Source organism: Erinaceus europaeus, chromosome 2, assembly GCF_950295315.1.
Source record: "Erinaceus europaeus chromosome 2, mEriEur2.1, whole genome shotgun sequence".
Lineage (NCBI taxonomy): Eukaryota > Metazoa > Chordata > Mammalia > Eulipotyphla > Erinaceidae > Erinaceus > Erinaceus europaeus.
In genome coordinates, this window is record NC_080163.1 from 189,207,240 (window position 1) to 189,226,389 (window position 19,150).

The 19,150-nt window shown below is 54.3% G+C and overlaps 2 protein-coding genes across 5 annotated transcripts; one reads left to right on the top strand and one right to left on the bottom strand.

Annotated features, from left to right (window-relative positions):
• The first annotated feature begins 1,314 nt into the window (after nt 1-1,314).
• On the top strand, nt 1,315-7,570 carry LOC103126974 (cytochrome P450 2F5-like). The gene is made up of 10 exons (XM_007537905.3): nt 1,315-1,320; nt 2,332-2,568; nt 3,404-3,566; nt 4,172-4,321; nt 5,014-5,174; nt 5,413-5,589; nt 5,670-5,811; nt 5,916-6,103; nt 7,136-7,277; nt 7,364-7,570. Exons 1-10 carry the CDS (start codon nt 1,315-1,317, stop codon nt 7,543-7,545), a joined length of 1,548 nt encoding a protein of 515 aa, XP_007537967.3. The 3' UTR covers nt 7,546-7,570.
• Nucleotides 7,571-7,631: 61 nt separating this feature from the next.
• EGLN2 (egl-9 family hypoxia inducible factor 2) lies at nt 7,632-18,163 on the bottom strand. 4 transcript variants are annotated; one of them, XM_007537906.3, is made up of 6 exons: nt 18,010-18,163; nt 15,896-16,974; nt 9,385-9,504; nt 8,835-8,971; nt 8,534-8,601; nt 7,632-8,262 (listed from the first exon to the last, which is right to left on the bottom strand). In XM_007537906.3, the coding sequence occupies exons 2-6, from the start codon at nt 16,733-16,735 to the stop codon at nt 8,207-8,209; spliced, it is 1,221 nt and encodes a 406-aa protein (XP_007537968.1). In that variant the 5' UTR covers nt 16,736-16,974; nt 18,010-18,163; the 3' UTR covers nt 7,632-8,206. The 4 variants fall into 4 exon arrangements, with proteins under 4 accessions (XP_007537968.1, XP_060041962.1, XP_060041961.1 ...); XM_060185979.1 differs by lacking the exon at nt 18,010-18,163 and adding an exon at nt 17,699-17,957; XM_060185978.1 differs by lacking the exon at nt 18,010-18,163 and adding an exon at nt 17,595-17,957.
• Between the last annotated feature and the right edge of the window lie 987 nt (nt 18,164-19,150).

Genomic DNA, 19,150 nt, shown 5'->3' on the forward strand with positions numbered 1-19,150 from the left:
GAGAAGAAAAAGGAAATAAATAGCAAGAGAGAAAGATAGACACCTGCAGACCTGCTTCACCACTCGTGAAGTGTCCCCCCTACAAATGAGGAACGGGGACTCGAACCCAGATCCTTGCGCACGGTGATATATACCCTTAACCGAGTGTGTCTCCACCTACTCTCCTTTCAGTTTCTCTCAGTCCTACCAAATAAAAAATAATTGTTAGGGAGTCAGGCGGTAGCGCAGCAAGTTAAGTGCAGGTGGTGCAAAGCGCAAGGTCAGGCATAACAATCCTGGTTCGAGCCCCCAGCTCCCCACCTGCAGAGGAGTCACTTCACAGGCGGTGAAGCAGGTTTGCAGGTGTCTATCTTTCTCTCCCCCTCTCTGTCTTCCCCTCCTCTCTCCATTTCTCTCTGTCCTATCCAACCATGACGACATCAATAACAACAACTACTACAACAATAAAACAAGAGCAACAAAAGGGAATAAATAAATATTTTTTAAAAGCCAAATTGTTTTTTAAAAAAGTTTTAAAAAAAGGTTTTTTAATTTTTTTAATTTAAAATTTTTTTTAATTTTTTTAATAAAAAAAATTTTAAACACACACAAAAGAGAGAGAACCAGAGAAAGGCATGGAATGAGAGTGAGAAAGACACTGTGGAATGAGACAAAGCTAAACAGAGATAGCAATATGGTAACACTAGGTGTGCCACCTCTCTGGCCTGACTTCGTCAGTTCTGTTATGTGTGCAGAACATTGAGTGGCAAGAAACACGGAGCATAAAAAAGAAGGAAATTTCCATTTCACCAGGGATGGCTTTTGACATGTGTTTAGGAGCTGGGAGTATACTCAGGAATCAGAAGTACAGGGCCCAGGAGGTGGCCAGGGAGAGCAGCTAAGAACACCTCCTAAGAATCAGATTTGCTCCAAAAGGTTAAGGGGTACAGGGAGTCAGGTGGTAGCGAGGCAAGTAAAGCACAAGGACCGGTGTAAGGATCCCGGTTCGAGCCCCCGACTCCCCACTTGCAGGGGAGTCGCTTCACCAGTTATGAAGCAGGTCTGCAGGTGTCTATATTTCTCTCCCCCTCTCTGTCTTCCCCTCCCCTCTCCACTTCTCTCTGTCCTATCCAACAACAACGACATCAATAATAACTACAACAATAAAACAACAAGGGAGCCAGCGCCTGGGAGCCCCTGCAACTGAGGCGGCTGCCGCCCGGCTGTGACAAAGCCCGAGAAACCGCGTGAGATTGAATCATAACACATGGAGTGGTTTGGTGTATTGTACCAAAGCAAGGGACTCTGGGCAAGGCTTTTAAGTTCTGGTACGCAATGATGGCAAAGGACCTAAGCTAGAGAGTCCAGGGCATACGTGATTTTACTGCTCCCAGGCTAACTTTTTTTCATTTATATAGGGAAAAGGAGACCCACCGCAGCACTGGAGGCATTGCTGTTGCACGCCCATGTAGTGCTAGGACCCAAATGTGGGCCAAGATATGGTACGGCATGCACTTCCCCAGTAAGCTCTTTTCAACCCCTTCTCTGTTTTTCAGGATGAGTACTTACTACTTTTATGACAGAGAAGAACTTTGTTGTTGATGCTAGGACTTCACTCCAGGCTAACTTTTTCAGAGAGAAAGAGACCAAAGCCCTAAAGCTTCCTCCAACGCAGTGGGAGAAGGGGGTGTGTGCACAGCAAAGCAAGTGCACTACTTTGCTCACAGAAGACATCTATTGGTCAGTCAGAATGTAAGAGGTCTATCTACTAAGTTGATCACCTCAATATTTTAAGTGAAAATAGCAAGACAAGATAAAATGAGTGAGGGAGTCGGGCATAGCCCAGCGGTTAAGCACAGGTAGCTCAAAGCGCAAGGGTTGGCGTGAAGATCCCAGTTTGAGCCCCTGGCTCCCCACCTGCAGGAAAGTCGCTTCACAGGCAGTGGAGCAGGTCTGCAGGTGTCTCTCCCCCTCTCTATCCTATCTAACAACAATGATAGCAACAACAATAAACAACAAGGGCAACAAAAGGCAAAATAAATATTAAAACAACAACAACAACAAGGGCATCAAAAGGGAATAAATAAATAAATAAATAAATAAATAAATATTGTACAAAAAAGGTTAAGGGGAACAGAGGGGTGCACCTGTTAGCCAGGTATGTTGATGCAAGAAAAAAAAATGCCTGTGCATGAAAGTTGCCACATGAGGCAGGCTGAGGCAGGCCCCAGAAAGGCCAGGAGGCAGGGACAGTAAGGGCTGGGGGGTGGGGTGGGCAGAGACCTGGAACTGGGGAAGCAGTCGCCCTCTGCCCCTGCCATCCACTCCAGCCCCACCCCTACTCCACCCCAGATCCCAAGGGGTTCAAATAGAGGTGAAGGGGTGCTGACATGGCAAATCAACAACATGGTGCTCACCGGCTTGGCTGCGCTGCTGGTGCTGCTGATGCTAGTGGTGTTGGCCAGGTGGGATGGGGGTGCAAAGGGTACCCAGAAGCAGGGGGTTCTACCCCCCGGGCCCAGGCCGCTCCCCCTGCTGGGGAACTTGCTGCAACTGGAGTCTGGACGCCTGGACCAAGTGCTCATGGAGGTAGCCCCCCTCAGCCCAGTGGGGAGGGGAGGGGACAGAGGATGGTGGGGGTGGGCTGAGCCTCCACCTTTCTGAGTCTGGAGGAAGGAGACTCCCAGACCCCCTAGATTATAGAAGGTGGGGGTTGGGTGGGAGAGAGGGGCTGGACATCAGGTTGTGAAGGAAGGGGAGACTGGGAGGGAAGAGAGGCAGTGGGTCTGAGCTCCTGGTGCATGTTGGAGTCCCTCACTCCTGGGTCTTAAGGGAGGAGTCTAGGCAGGAAGTCAGTTCTGAGGAAAGGAATCAAAAGGGTCATTCTCCTGGTTCTTAGTGGGCAAGGGTGTACTTAGGGCCAAGCCCCTAGATCTGAGGGGGAGGAGGACCTGGACTTCTAGATCCTGAGGAAGGGATGCCTGGACCCCTAAGTCTTAGGGGTTGGGCTGGGGGACCCCTGGGTCTAGGGGAAGAGGGACTGGGAGCCTGAAGCCTGGGTCTGAGGGAATAGGGGCTAGTGGATCTCTGGGTCTGAGGGAGGAGAGACTGAGGGACACCCTGAGCCAGAGTGAGGTGGGGGCTGGGGTACCCCTGGGTCAGAGAGAGACTCGGGACTTCTGGGTCTGGAAGAGGAGGGGCTGGGGGACCCCTGAGTATGCGGGGGTGAGGGGAAGTATTGGGGGTCCCTTGCGTGTAAAGGAAGAGGGGCCGGGGTCTGGACCTCTGGGTTTCGGGGAAGTGGGGCTGAGGAACTCGTGTCTAGAAGAAGGTTGAACCACCAAGCAGTAGTGGGGGCTGGGGGTCGGTGGAGGGAGTCAGGAGCGCAGAGCAACCCCCACACACACCCGTCTCACCCCTGCAGCTGTCTGGCCGCTGGGGTCCAGTGTTCACGGTGTGGCTGGGACCGCGCCCCGCGGTGGTGCTATGCGGCTACACCGCGCTGCGGGACGCGCTGGTGCTGCAGGCAGAGGCCTTCTCGGGCCGCGGGGCCATGGCGGTGTTCGAGCGCTTCACGCTCGGGAACGGTGAGGCCTCCTGCCAGGCGGGACCTGGAGGGCGTGGTCTGTGTTGGGCGTGGTCTTTGTGTGGGCGTGGTTACAAGAGAAGGGGGGGTTGCAGAGCGAGGAGGGATGGGAGTTCAAGTGTGGGGGCCTTGAGGAAGAGCTGGCATCCATCCCCGGGGTGCCAGTGTATGGGCAGGAGCCAGAAGGCTGGTTGGCCACCCAGAGGTCTGAAGAAGCGGGGGGAGGGGGGGGGCTAGAGAGACAGCATAATGATTATGCAAAAGACTCCCCAGTAACACCATAAACCAGAGCTGAGCTTTGCTCTGGTTTATAAATAAATAAATGAATAAATAAATAATAAATAAGTAGCAAGGGAAGGATGACAAGGGCATCGACTCTATTGGACGCATCTATGATAGGGTGTGGGCATGCCTGGGCCGCCTTCTTCTCTATCTCACCCCCAGGCAACTGGGTGAGTGAGAGATATAGCACACACTGACTAAGAGAAGACTAAGAGGACACTAGTTTGTGGTGGCCCTGGGAATTGAACCTGGGACCTTCTGGGGCCTCAAGCATACTGTTAGAGCCCAGTGCTCTAACATGGTGGGTTGTCTCGCTGGCCGCAGGCATTGTGTTTTCTAACGGACCTCGCTGGCACACGCTGCGTAATTTTGCTCTTGGTGCGCTGAAGGAGTTCGGGTTGGGGACAAAGACCATTGAGGAGCGTGTACTGGAGGAGGCAACTTGTCTGCTTGGAGAATTTCAAGCCACCCTGGGTATGGCCTGGTGGGGAAAGCAGAAGGGCCTGGGGCAGGGAGGAGGGTTGTCCCTTGAACCCTCAGGTAGGCCACAGGGGAGGGGACTCAGTGAGTGGAGTACAGGACTTGTATGTTTGAGGGTTCGATCCTCAGGTCTGCATGGGCTGGAGCAGTCAGTGGTCTTTCTCAAACTAATCTGAAAAAGAGACTGGCACACCTGGTTGATTGCATGTTACCATCCATGTGCAAGGACCTGGGTTCAAGGCCCAGCTCTCCATCTGTAGGGAGGAAGCTTCATGAGAAGTAAAGCAGTGTTGCAGGTGTTTCTCCCCTCATCCCCCCTCTCCTAGCAAAGAGAAGAAAGTGGGGAGGAGGGCCACCAGAAGTGGTGGGTTCCTTGTGCAAGCATCAAACCCCAACAATAACCCTGGTGACAGTAAAATAAATAGGAGCCAGGTGGTAGCACACCTGGTTCAGCATGCACATTACAGTGCATAAGGACTTGGGTTCAAGCCCCTAGTCCCCACCTGCAAGGCGCAAGGAGCTTCACAATTGGTGTAGCAGAGCTGCCTGTACCTATCTCTCTTTCCTTCTATCTCCCCCTTCCCTCTCACTTTTTCTGTCTAAAATAAATAAATAAGCCAGTAAGACCAAGAACTAGCTGGGTGACATACCATAGTGTGATGACCTTGCTACATTCCTACTCACAGGAGCCCCGTTTGACCCCCGCCGGCTACTGGACAATGCCGTATCTAATGTTATATGTTCCGTGGTCTTTGGGAATCGCTATGGCTATGAGGACCCAGAGTTCCTGAGACTTCTAGACCTCTTCCACGACAACTTCCGCATTATGAGCTCCAGATGGGGTGAGGTGAGAGAGCAGCCCTACTTCCTCCTCTTGTGCCCAATCTATGAGAAGCCCCAAGTACAGAGATGCAGCTACATCATATCATTAGGACGAAACAATCTTGGGCCCTTGGGATAGGAAAATTTCCGGAACCTGTAGCATCCAAGTCCTAGTCCAACCTCCAGGCAAGGAAACCAATCATCTGGTTCACAGTTTTATTGAGATCTTGTGCCCCTTTTCCTCTCCTTCCCATCCCCCCTAGATGTACAACATTTTCCCCTCCCTCCTGGACTGGGTCCCGGGCCCACACCACAGAATCTTCCAAAACTTCAAGGAGCTTCGGGCCTTCATCTCTGAGCAAATCGGGCGGCATCGACAGACTCGACAGCCTGGGGAGCCCCGAGACTTCATCGACTGCTTCCTGGATCAGATGGATAAGGTGCGTGACAGTGTTGCCCTAAGCTCCAGCCTGCCACCAGGCGCTTGGCTCACAGCAGCACCTGTGTCCACTGCCCACAGGAAGAGGGGGACGTGGAGAGCCACTTCCAGGAGGAGACGTTGGTGATGACTACCCATAACCTTTTCTTCGGTGGCACTGAGACCACCAGCACCACCCTGCGTTATGGGCTCCTCATTCTGCTCAAGTACCCGCAGGTGGCAGGTCTGCTAGCTGGTGGGCCCAGGAGGGCGGGGCCGGGAGTGGGCGGGACTTGGTGGGCGCGGCCTGGAGTTAACGCATGCGCAGCTCCCGTCCTCTGGTTCCAGCTAAGGTGCAAGCGGAGCTGGATGAGATGGTGGGGCGAGCGCGCGCCCCCAGCCTGGAGGACCGGCGGCGGCTGCCCTACACCAATGCCGTGCTGCACGAGATCCAGCGCTTCATCAGCGTGCTGCCCCTGGGTCTGCCGCGAGCCCTCACCCGCGACACCCACCTGCGGGGCCACTTCCTACCCAAGGTGTCCGGGAATGTGGGGGAGCACCCACTGCCAAAGCAGCTAACTAGAGAGTCATGCGGTAGCGCAGCGGGGTTAAGAGCACGTGGCGCAAAGTGCAAGGACCTGCATAAGGACCCCCGTTCGAGCCCCCGGTTCCCCACCTGCAGGGAAGTCGCTTCACAAGCGGTGAAGCAGGTCTGCAGGTGTCTCTCTCTCCCCGTCTTCCCCTCCTCTCCATTTTTTCTCTGTCCTATCCAACAACGACAACATCAATAACAATAACTACAATAAAACAAAGGCAACAAAAGGGAGTAAAATATATATTTAAAAAAAAAAAAGCTAACTAAGGCATGTAGCCCTGGAAGCAAAAGAGAACCCCCTGCTGCTGACATTTAGATTAAAAAAAAAAAAAGGCAGGGATAGATAGCATAATGGTTCAGTCCCCTGCACCACCATAAGCCAGAGCTGAGTAGTGCTCTGGTTAAAAAAAATAAAAATGGGAGTCGGGCAGTAGTGCAGCGGATTAAGCGCACATGGCGCAAAGGGTCCCCAGGTGTATTTCTCTACTCCTGTGTCTTCCCCTCCTCTCTCCATTTCTCTCTGTTCTATCCAACAACATCAATAACTACAAGGGCAACAAAAGGGAATAAATAAATAAATAAATAAATATATATTTTTTAAAAAGTGTATTACTGATAGGGAGAAAAGAACCAGAGCATCAATTTGCATATTCTATGCCAGGGATGGAATTGGGACCTCATGCTTGAGAGTCTAAGGCTTTCCCCACTGTGCCACTTCTGGGGCACTGACTTTTTGGAGCCTCACATAATCCCACCTCCTTGGCCCAAACTAGTATTGTTTGATGAGGCCAAAGCTCCACTTTAACCACCCATGAAATTCCACCTTTTGTTGCTTCTAGGCCTCACACATGAAAGGAATGTGTGTTGCCACCAACCCTAAGCCTCTGCTTTTGAATGGGGCCCTGGGAGGACAAAGGGGAATCCCTTACTAGGTCCGTGGCTGAACCTGTGTCCTCCACTCCACTCCCTCCAGGGCACCTTTGTGATCCCCCTTCTTGTGTCTGCTCACCGAGACCCCACTCAGTTCAAAGATCCAGAGCACTTCAACCCCACCAACTTCCTGGACAACAATGGCATGTTCCAGAGCTGTGACGCCTTTATGCCCTTTGCCCCAGGTCTGGCTCAGGTGGGATGGGGCCAGTCTGGACACGTCCTGAGATGAGCCCCTGGGGATCCTCACCCCATGTCCCTGTGTTCCCAGGAAAGAGGATGTGCCTGGGTGCTGGCCTGGCCTGGGCAGAGATCTTCCTCTTCTTCACTGCCATCCTGCAGCGGTTCTGCCTGTTCCCCGCTGGGAACCAGGAAAACATCAACCTCACCCCACAGTGCACAGGCCTGGGCAATGTCCCCCCAGCTTTCCAGCTCCGCCTAGTGGCTCGATGAGGCCAGGCTCAGACATCCTCTCCCGCTTCAGTCAATAAAGGCTGAGTCAGTCTCCTTACCAAGAGGGAGCAGGAGAGTCACGTGTGTACAGCTCTAAGGTAAACTTTATTTCTTTTTGTGGCTGACAGGACTTCACACCCATGCTCTTTCCAGCACCTTTTATCCTGCCCAGACAATGGCAGCCCAGTCCAAAAGGTGCCATGGCTGAGGGGGTTTGGTGAGTCATTTCACATTCCAGGCTAGAGGAGTGGGGGCTTGGGGATGCTCTCCCATACATCCACCCCCACAAACCTTTGCCAGTAAGAGGCCATGACTCGCCCCAACCCCAAATCCTGCATCCTGGTGAGGTGGTGATGCCCTCTTTCAGCACTCCACACCTGGCAGGGGCACGGCCCAACAAGGCAGGACACAGACCCCCAGCTCCAGTGATGGTGACCACTGCCCCAGTCCCAACACCCCAGTCCAAGGCAGGGCAGCAGAGTTCTCTCCTCCTTGGTCCTCGGTGAGGGTCGAGCTCTCCACACCAGGCGGAACGTGGTAGAGTTGGAAACAGCAGCAGTGGCGGAAGAGCAGGCACCGAGGCTAGTGGGCAGCAGAGAGCTCAGAGCTCTCCCTTCAAGTCAAAGCAAGCTGTCTGTCCATGCCGCTCGAGGGCTGGCCACTAAGTGGGTGTAGTGGGCTGTGACACAGGAACTTGGACACCTTTCTGTCCTGACGCTGAGGGACAAAGCGGGAGGAAAACAGTGAGTCGCCATGGAAGGACACATAGGCAGAGGACAACCTGGGAAGATGCAAGAGGTCCAGGAAGAGAGGGCTCATGCTGGGGGTGCCAGAAGGCTGGTGGGGTGGAGTGGGGTAGGGCTGTTGGGGGCACAAGGATGAGGGAACACAAGTGGCAGGATTTAGTGAAAAATGACAAGGTGGCATGAGACTTGATGAAGCACACAGAACAGAAAGGACTGGAGGGTGGCATTTGGGAGGCATGTACCTAGCTGGTATTTGTCTTTGGCTGCTGCTCGTTCCTTGGCATCAAAATACCAGACAGTGATGGCATACCTGGGAACAGAGCAGCCCCAGAAGACTATCAGAAATCACTTTCTGAGATTTCAACCGTCAGAGTCAGGCAACTTTGGAGACAACCCCCCCCCCACACACACACACACCCTTCCACCAAGCTGGGTCCCCACCTAGGCCCCCTCGTGATCACAGCACTTAATTACTGGGGGGGGACAAAGTGCTGCTGGCTCAGGGGCAGCACCTGCGCAGATTCCCATAGGCACAGGCTGTACCTGGTGGCATAGGCTGGTTTCACCTCATGGGGGTTCCGCCGGTCAGACCAGAAGATGAGCAGCCGGTCAAAGAGGGGCTCGATGTTGGCCACCACGGGTCGACCTTCAGGAAAGATCTGCAGCAGGCCACCATGCACCTGGAGACACAGAAGATCATGATACCAGATGGAGGGGGCACCAGGCCTGCCTGGAGCCTCGGCCTCGCACTGCCCGCACCCAGGCAGCCACCAGGGGGCGCAGGCCTCCCTCCCACCACCATAGCTCTGGAAAAGACAGCCAGGTTCTGCCCAGCCATGGAGATGAGAAAGCAGCAGCCACCACAGACTGGAAATAGGGGAAGAGCTTATTGGCCTGGAGGGCTGGCCAGAAGGGCGTAGCTACCCCCACACAGCTAGCTGTATAGAAGGTGCCCAGAAGAGCCAGCCGGCAAACTGCACGACCCTGGCTAGGTGTCAAGAAAAGGACCAGGAGGCATGGTGGGAGCTGAGCTGGCAGTGGAAAATGGAATGGATGCATGACGGCCACCCCCACCCTCAGCCCCCAACCCTACCTTGACGTCCCAGTTCTGATTCAGGTAATAGATACAGGTGATGCAGCGCCCGTCGCCGTGGGGATTGTCGACATGCCTCACGTAGCCCAGCCCATTGCCTGGGTAACACGCCACCATGGCCTGCCAGAGACAGAAGACGGGTTTACCAGGGCTGATCAGGGACATGGGAGAGAGCAGACAGGACCTGCCTTTCTCACCCTTCCCTCCCCAGCAACTCTCCTGACCCCCCCCCAGAAGTCTTAACTCCTGAACCTCAATGCGTACTACACACACACACAGTGCCTAAAACCCAGATGTAGCTCATTGAGATTTTCAAAAACTTTTTCCCTTAATTTACTATTTATTTTCATAATAATCACACATTTTAAAAAAAAGAGAGAGATCAGATTACTGTTCATCTCTGGTTTATGGTGGCCCCAGGAATTAACCTCAGATTTTTTTTGTTGTTGATTTTTTTCCCCCTTTTGTTGTCATGGTTGTTCTACTGTTGTTGTGGTTATTATTGTTGTTATTGATGTCATTGTTGTTGGATAGGACAGAGAGAAATGGAGAGAGGAGGGGAAGACAGAGAGGGAGAGAAAGATAAGACACCTGCAGCCCCGCTTCACTGCCTGTGAAGTGATTCCCCTACAGGTGGGGAGCCAGGGGCTCGAACCGGGATTCTTGCTGTGGTCCTTGTGCTTTGCGCCCTGTGCGCTTAACCTGTTGCGCTACTGCCCGACCCCCGATTTTTTTTCTTTTTTTGGGGGGGGTGTCTCCCACAGCACTAAAGCTTCCTTCAATGCAGTGAAGACCAGCTTAAATTTACACTTCAGGGGAGTCGGGCGGTAGCGCAGCTGGTTAAGCGCAGGTGGTGCAAAGTGCAAGGATCAGCTTAAGGATCCAGGTTCAAGCCCCCGGCTCCCCACCTGCAGGGGAGTCGCTTCACAAGCGGTGAAACAGGTCTGCAGGTGTCTATCTTTCTCTCCCCGTCTCTGTCTTCCCCTCCTCTCTCCATTTCTCTCTGTCCTAACCAACAACGATGACATCAACTACAACAATAAAACAACAAGAGCAACAAAAGGGAATTAAATAAATATTTAAAAAAATTTAACCTGCACATGTGGCAATAGGTTTGACTTCTTTAAAGATAATACTGGTCTGGGACGCTGCACAGTGAATAAAGTGCCGGCTGGACAGACTCTCAAGCATGAAAGCCTACATTCAATGCCCCTCATGGCATGTGCCAGAGTGATGCTCTGGTTCTCTCTCAGTAAATAAATAATAAATCCCTCACCCTACCTCAAACATTTCAGTAAAGTAAAACCAGCAAAAACAATTTTAACATTTTCAGAGAGAAACAGAGACAGCCAAGCAGTAACACACAGAATGGCATTCAAGAGGCCCTGAAGTCCACCTCTGATACTACATGTGCCACAGTGAAGCAGTGCTCTGGCCTCTGCCTCACAAAAGCAAATAATCTTTAAAAATAGGGTTATAGGGCCAGGCAGTGGCGCACCAGGTCAAGAGCACACATTTCTGTGTTCAAGGACCCAGGCTCAAATCCCTGGTCCCCACCTGCAAGGGTAAGCTTCACATAAGGAAACAGTGCGGCAGGTGTTTCCCTATCTTCCCCTTTGCTCTCAAGTTCTGTCTCTATCCAAATTAATTTTAAAAAACAAAAGCAGTAAGATAAATAAAACTTCATTTAAACAACATAGTGTTGGTGATCCAGTGAAGAAAGAGTTGAACTCTCAAGAATGAGGTGTATCAAGTTGAACCTTAGCATGACATATGCCAGAGTGATGCTCTCTGTTCTCTTTCCTCTTCCTCCAGCATTAATAAAGTTTAGATGGACCAGAGTGCAGTCCAGAAAGTGGCACAACAGGTAAAGCACTAAGCTAGCAAGCCTGAGATCCTGAGTTTGAGCTTGACATCACATATACCAGAGTGGTGCTTTGGTTTCCTCCCTCTTTCATCGGCAAACAAGTAAGAGCTCCCCAGGCCAGGAGCATGCCTTGTCATGCACTCAAGCCAGGTTCAAGCCCATGGCACCAGCAGAGGCTGTGGTGCTGTGGTGTCTGTCTTTGCCTTCATCCTCTCTCCCTCTATAAGCCTCTTGTCTCCTGGTGCTGGTCCACGTCCCCTCCTCTGGGGTTGGAGGATGAGCAGCGAGTTCCTCTACTACTCCGCAGAGAACCTTAAAATATATATATGGAGATGGGCGGTAGCACAGCAGGTTAAGCACAGATGGCGCAAAGCGCAAGAACCGGCGTAAGGATCCGGTGAAGCAGGTCTGCAGGTGTCTATCTTTCTCTCCCCTTCTGTCTTCCCCTCCTCTTTGCATTTCTCTCTGTCCTATCCAACAATAACGACAGCAATAACAACAACAATAACTAAAAAAAAAACAAGAGCAACAAAAGAATAAATAAGTATTTAAAATAAAAAAAAATAGGGGTCGGGTGGTAGCGGATCGGGCTAAGCACACACGGCGTAAAGCGCAGGGAGCAACATAAAAGATATTGGTTTGAGCCCCAGGCTCCTCACCTGCAGGGGGGTCACTTCACAGGCAATAAAGTCTGCAGGTGTCTTTCTCTCCCTGTTTTCCCCTCCTCTCCATTTCTCTCTTTCTCTCTGTCCTATCCAACAACGACAATGATAAACAACAAGGGCAACAAAAATGGGGAAAAATGGCCTCAAGGAGCAGTGGATTCATAGTGCAGGCAGGCAACGAGCCCTAGCGATAACCCTGAAGGCAAAAATAAATAAAATTAAAAGGTCCCTGCCCCAACTCTGTCCAAAGCCCCCAGGGGGTGGGGGGGGACTGAGCAGTGGCACACCAGATTAAGCGCAGAGATCCCAGTTCCAGCCCTCTACTCCCCACCTACAAGGGGTTTCTTCACTAGTGGTGAAGCAGATCTGCAGATGTCTTTCTGTCCCCCTTTCTAGCTTCCGCATCTCTCTCAATTTCCCTCTGTCCTATCCAATAAAAAAAAAGAAAAAGAAAATGCCACCCAGGAGTACTGGCCCCGTTACTCAGGGACAGTGACGCCAGGCCAGACTGCCAGCTGCTGCCACCACTAGCACCCAGCTCACTAGGCCTAGCACAACCCTGACAGAAGTGACCAAGGAGGGTGCTGGCAGAGTACCCCATGGCAGGCAAGACTAGCTCCATCCCTCGGCCTCCTGCCCCACCCAAGTTCCTTCAGGCTCAGCCCAACATGAGGAACAAACTGCCCCGCACAGGTCACACTTTTCTCTAGAACTCACTGACCTCTGCACCCCCCACCCCCACCTCCCAAGGTAACTCAAACTTGGGGGCTGGGACCCAGCAGAGCACACACACCTCACCATGTTCGAGGACCTGGGTCTGAGCCCCCAGCCATCACATGGGAGGCACCAAGCAAAAGGGCCAGTTACACTAGCAGTGAAGCCGTGCTGTGGTATCTCTCCCCTCTGTGCCCTTCACTTTCTAGGAGAAATAAAGTCCATCGGGATCAGTGGAAGCATGCAGGCATGAAGACACAGTAAAGTGCTTGGCAGCAAAGAAGGAAGAGAAAATCCAAATCCCCAACAACAGTCTGCAGGGAGCCCTCATATCCCCACCCTCCTCCCTTCCCATCTATTATTACCTGAGCCTCCGACCCTGAACAGGCCAGATTCACCCCCACCTCAAGGCCTTTGCAGCAGCCTAGACCACTCTCCTCTGGACCCCCTCTGAATCCCCTCTGAGCCCCTCGCTACCCTGGGCTCTGGTCACTGTGAGGTCTCTGCTTGGAGGCCCCTGGGAGGACTCCCCGTTTCCCTGGGGCCATGCAGTCTGCACAGGCACTTGTTTATTGAGTGCCGGCCCCAGGGAGGCTCCAGGCCTGTCTCCCCAGAGGCCAAGCCATGGCAACCTGGTGAAAGCACTCCTCTGAGTCCCAGGGCTTCTCCTTGGCCCAGGGCACCCCTTAAAGGGTCTCCTTAAAGGGTGCAGGCAGGGTCACCACTGCAGTCTGCCATGGAGAGCACACAGACCAGCTGAGCACAGCAACAGACCCTTTAACTGAGGGCACGTGTGAAAGCATCCACTTCTGGCCCCCACAGGGAAAAGCCTCTGCTCTCAGGGGCAGAGCAGCAGAGGCATCAGTGCCAGGAGACAAGAGTGAAGGCTATAGATGACAACATGCCAAGAGCCCCAGGATCCCCCCTCCCCACAGCAGGCCCCTTCCCAGCCGCTGTTAAAGGGGAAACCGTACGCAGACAGGCTCTCTCTGGGGTCCCCTGACAGCATTCAATGGCACCAAGAGTCGAGTCTCTCCCACCTACCTGCAGGTCAACAGAGCACAGGGGCCGGTGACAGGAAAGACAAGAGAACAAAGGAACCCCACTCAGGGGCCTAGAGGGGCAGGGCCCCAGCCTCTCCTTGCTGCACCCACGGCCTGGGAAAGGAACCCAGCTGCTGCCCTTTGAAGGCAGAGAGGCTGAGCTGCCGCCTCACGGGGCCAGGGGAAAGTCTGAGAGGACCAATGGGCTGCCTCCACCCCTCCCTTCTCCAGTCCAGCCTGGCTTGTTCCACTAGCCAGGGCAATAGGCTCACCTAGGGCCACTAAGATCCCAGTCACACCCCCGAATGGCCTAAGGTGGGAGCCAGAGGCAGCTAAGGGGAAGAGACCTGCCCTCCTTCCAACAACCACTAGCTGGGATGCAGCTTGCCTTCCAAGTCTGGCCGAGTAACCAGAGGGGCGACTCGGTGACCTGGCCTGGGCCACTTAGCTCCTACGGTGGCCCTGGCCTCCTTCCTGCAGCGCCATGTGATCCTGGGTAAAGGTGCAGCACCCTCTAGCCAGACACACTTCCCCTGGCCCCTGGAGGGGTGGGGTGGGGGCTGTGGAGATGGGCCCAAGAGGGGCCACCTCTGGCTCTCCAGCTGTCAAGGGAAGCAGGACAAGTTCCAGCTGGGATGGGGAGGATGCTGGCCTCCTCCGGGGGCAGCCTGCCTGAGAGGAAAGCTGCAAAGGCAGAATCCAAGGGGGGGATCAGAATCCAAGCGGGGATTGAAGAGAGAAAGGAAGTGACATCAGAACCTAGGGACTCATGGGAGTCGGGCGGTAGCACAGCAGGTTAAGCGCACGTGGCCCAAAGCACAAGGACCCGTTAAGGATCCGGGTTCGAGCCCCCAGCTCCCCACCTGCAGGGGAGTCACTTCACAGGAGGAGAAGCAGGTCTGCAGGTGTCTATCTTTCTCTCCCCCTCTCTGTCTTCCCCTCTTCTCTCCATTTCTCTCTGTCCTATCCAACAACCAACGACGACATCAACAACAATAAAAACAGGGCAACAAAAAGTAAATAAATAAATATTTTTTTTAAAAAAAGAACCTAGGGACACTAGGGCCTTGTGTCTGTAGGGCAGAACACAGCCCACACAGTGGGCAGCCCTGGTATTGGGGCAGGCAGTCCTCCATGAAGAGAACCATCACATCAGCTACTTAGAAAAGCTCTGTGAACCACTGTCCTGTGCAGGTTCCTGACCCCGGGCTCTTGATGGCAGCTGAAGGCTCAGGAGACCTTGACAACTACACAGAAACTCCAATCAAATGAGGGACAAATTCTCAGAAAGATTTACATTCTTTTTTTTTTTTTTTTTTTTTAAGATTTTCTTTTTTCCTTTTGTTGCCCTTGATGTTTTACTGTTGTTGTTATTGTTGTTGATGATGTCATCGTTGTTGGATAGGACAAAGAGAAATGGAGAGAGATGGGGAAAACAGAAAGGGGAAGATAAAGATAAGACACCTACAGACCTGCTTCTCCGTCTGTGAAGCGGCTCCCCTGCAGGTGGGGAGCCAGGGGCTCGAACCGGGATCCTTATGCCAGTCCTTGTGCTTTGCGCCACGTGTGCTTAACCCACTGTGCTACCACCCGACTCCCAAGGTTCCCATTCTTAAACATAAATCTAAAGCCGATCGGTACTACATTCAAGTATGAAAATAGGACCCAGAAAAGGTACAAAAGCTGAGAGTTGAGACCAAACCAGAGACAGAGACAAGGCTGAGATGATGAAGGGACAAGATGGAATGGGTAAGGATTAGGATGGAGAGGAGAGGAAGAATGGGACAGGTACACCATAGGGCCAGCAGTCAACCCAGCACCAAGGAGCACTTGGCGTAGACGCCTTTGTGCAGCGTACAGCGCCCAGGGAGGTCCTCCCTCAGTCTGGGCTGGCCTCACCTCTAGCACCCTGCCCTCTGCTTCCCAGTTTTGGGAGACAGCCAGCCAGGCCAGCAGCCAGGGATGAATGACAGCAGACCAGAAATGCAGACGCAAGGACAAAGAGATGGAGACGGTGAACAGACAAGCAACCGGAGCCCGTCTGCACTGACCACTCTTCATCTACAGCCCAGAAACATAACTGAGGACCAGAAGGCCACCAGTGTAAACACTTCCTGGGGTTCTCAGGGATGCTTGGCAAGTTCAGGAACCAGCATGGCCAAAAGCCCCGAGGCTCCTGAGTCCTCTGCAACCTCGGGACCCTTCCTCGCACCCCCCCTTACCTTGGTGCGCCCATTGATGACGTAGGCACCCAGCTGCCCAGCACAGTGGCGGATCACAGCATCCACGTGAGCCATGAGGGTCCCGATGTTGCGGCAGCCCAGCTCGTGGCCCTCCACCCAGGCGATCTGGTCCCCGCGGATACTGCTAGGCGGGATGGCGCGCTGGCTAACCAACTGCCCGTCCCGCAGGCGCCCGTCGCGCTTCAGGGCCTCCACCTCGGCCAGCACACGGCTGCCCAGGGCAGCCCCCAGGAAGCTGTCCTTGACGCAGATGCCGTAGTACCGCATGCAGGGCACTATGTAGTCCAGGGCCAGGCGTGCGGGCGCCGAGGGCAGCACCTCCTCCTGCAGCTGGGCACTGTTGGCCTCACCGCCGCCACCGCTGCTGACCCTCAGACCACCCTCTCCCTCCGTCTCCTGCTTCTCCTGTTTGACCCAAGGCCGCTTGCTGGGTGCAGGAGTGTCCCCACCGTCCTCTGCCCATTTCCGCTTGGGGGCCTCAGGCCGGGCACCCTGGGCTGCCAGTCGCTGGCACCCCTTGGTGACCAGAGCGGCAGCACCCTCACTTTGCAGAGGCCACAGCTCACCTCCATCCTGCCCGCTGAAGCTTTCCCGCAGGGGGCTGGCAGCAGCAGAGGTGCCTGGGACTCGGGGAGGTCCGCTGCCCGCCGAGGCTTCAGTGGATGTTCCCGGGTGCTGGTGGTAGGAGGGCAGCAGCGGACAGGGCAGGTAACTCTCCACCCCCATCCTGGCCCGGCCAGTCTCTAAGGGCTCAGACACAGAATCCAGCAATTGAGGCTGAGCCTGGCTCAGGGGCTGCGGCTGGCATGGGCTGTCCATGGCAGCAGTGTCTTCATCCCCCGGGCATGGAGGGCACGGCCCGGGCCCATGGTGTCACCCTCCTCCACCGCCGCCTCCTCCTCTACTTGATGCAGCCAGGGGCTGGGGCGGCTGGGCCTGACCAGCAGCAGGATGAAGCAGGGCAGGTGGCAGAAGCTTTTCCAGTGCCCAGGGGGCGCTCACTGGTCCCCAGATTCTCTGCTATCCCTAAGAGCTTGGGAAGAGACCTGTCCAGATGGCTAGAAGAAGGGAAAAAAAGAAAAAATTGAAAAATAAATTATATGTATATATACATATGCATGCAAGAGTTAGAGGCAGGCAGCCTGGGCTAAGATTTGGGGGTGGAAGTAGATATTCAGAGTAGGGGCAATATAAGAATGCTAACTTGGCTGAAGAAACACCCCACCCCAACCCCATCCACCAAAAAAAAAAACTGAGGTCAACTGGGGGTAAAAAGAAGACCCTGGGAATTTTGGAGAGAAGTCATTGACAAATGGGAGGAGGGGTGGAGGTGGAAGGGAATCCCCCCCCCCCCCCGCAACTGAGAGAGTGAGGCTAAGTAGTAGACCCCACAGTGAGGCTAAATAGTAGACCCCACAACAGTTTGGGGGGAGGGCTGGGAAGAACAGCATTCTCAGGCAGACAGACATGATGGGGTCGAAGTACCAAAAAAATGGAGGAGAGGAGAGAGAGCAGGATAGTTGGAAACAAACTAGGGGAGGGGGGGCTCTGGAGAGCCCCCCCCCACAAGGGAAAGTGAGGTCCGCGGACAGAGGGAATTGGGGCGTCCAGAGACAAAGAAAAATTTAAAAAAATGAAAAGGGGTGTGGGGGGAGTAGGCAGAGACCGAAAAACAGACCGGGGAGAAGCTGGACTTGGGGGAGCCGGGGCGGCCAGACCAGAAACGAGGGTCGACCAGAGTCCCGGAGGAGGAGGCGGAGGAAGTCGGCTACGGACACACACCCGGGCGGAAGGGAGGTCCTGAGACGGACCGACGGATGGAAGGAGCCGCGGGAGGAGGGCCCACGGCCGTCCGGGGTGGAGGCGGGGTCGCGCGGCCGCCGCGGGGACCCCGGAGCCGCCCCCCAATCCCGCGCGGGCCCGAAGCCTTTGGGGGCGCAGCGGAGGCCGGCTGCGGGGAGCCCCCTCCCGCCGGGGTGCTCCCTCCTCCCACTCCACCCCCACTCTGCCCTTCCCGCCCCGCAGCGGCCGGCCCGGGGTCCTGGCTCCAGCTCCTTCAGCGCCCCGAAACCCCAGCCCGGCGCCCTCCTCACCGAGCTTTTTCCTCCGGCCCCGGCGACGCCGTTTGTGCCAGCCGCCCTGCACCTCACGGCGCGCCATACCCCGCCCCCACGGCTTGCGACGCTCCGCCCCCGCCTCGCCCGGAGACACGTGACCGCGCCCAAGCTGAGGGGCGCCTCTGCGCAGGCGCGGACCGCGCCGGGAGGAGCGGGGCGAGGGAAGTGAAAAACAGCCCACCGAACCACTACCACCATCACTCCCACTCCCTCCTCCTGGAGCCGGGAAGTGGAGGCCGAGCCTAGACTCCTTTGCATTTTACGATCGGCTCCCTTCTGCTGGAGACCTAGAACGCAGTTAGGAAAAGGTTGGGCCATAGAAGGGCCGTGCCTGCGCCTATTAAGTGATGTAGGCGGGGCTGCAAATGAGTTAGAGATCGGCCCACCCTCTCAAGAGCGAAAACTAGGCTTCAGGAAGACACGTGTCCCGAGGGGTGGGATATGCAAATAAATAATTTACATGCACGGCCCGCCCTCCCCAGCCCTTGCAAAGCGAATGAGAGCATGAGACATGACAACGGTTGGGGAATGCTTTTAAATTGACAGGTCAGTGACTTACGTCACAACTTTTTTATAACGGAGGGGAAAGAGAGTACGGAATTTCACAGATAGAAGGGATGTGCAAATGCCCAGCCCTACTCCCTGAGGACACTTAGGCTGGAGAGGGGAGGTAGAGTTCGAATAGAACAGCCTAGGAAAACTGCAACGAAGTTTGTAGAAGCCTTTGGGGCCACCCCACGTGGGAGGACTATGCACATGAATTTGCTTAAATGCCCTGCCTCCTCTACCTAGGGAGACTCACTTGGGAATGTCCCTGGCACAGAGCTTGTGGTGACAGTGAACCTTAGCACAAGGAGTTGGCATGCCCATCGTTTGTGTGTGTGTGTGTGTGTGTGTGTGCGTGTGTGTGTGTGTGAGTGTGTGTGTGTGTGTCAGTGTCTCACAGAGCCTCTCCTGGCCTTGAGGGTTATAGATTGGGTTTATGGTCATGGACAGGTATGTCCAGGGAGCCAAATGTGCACACAAACAGTAGTCAGACACTACCTCAGGCCATCAGACATCACACATATGTGGGTGCCCAGTGTCTCATTTCCTGGCCTCTGTGTCCTGAAGAAAA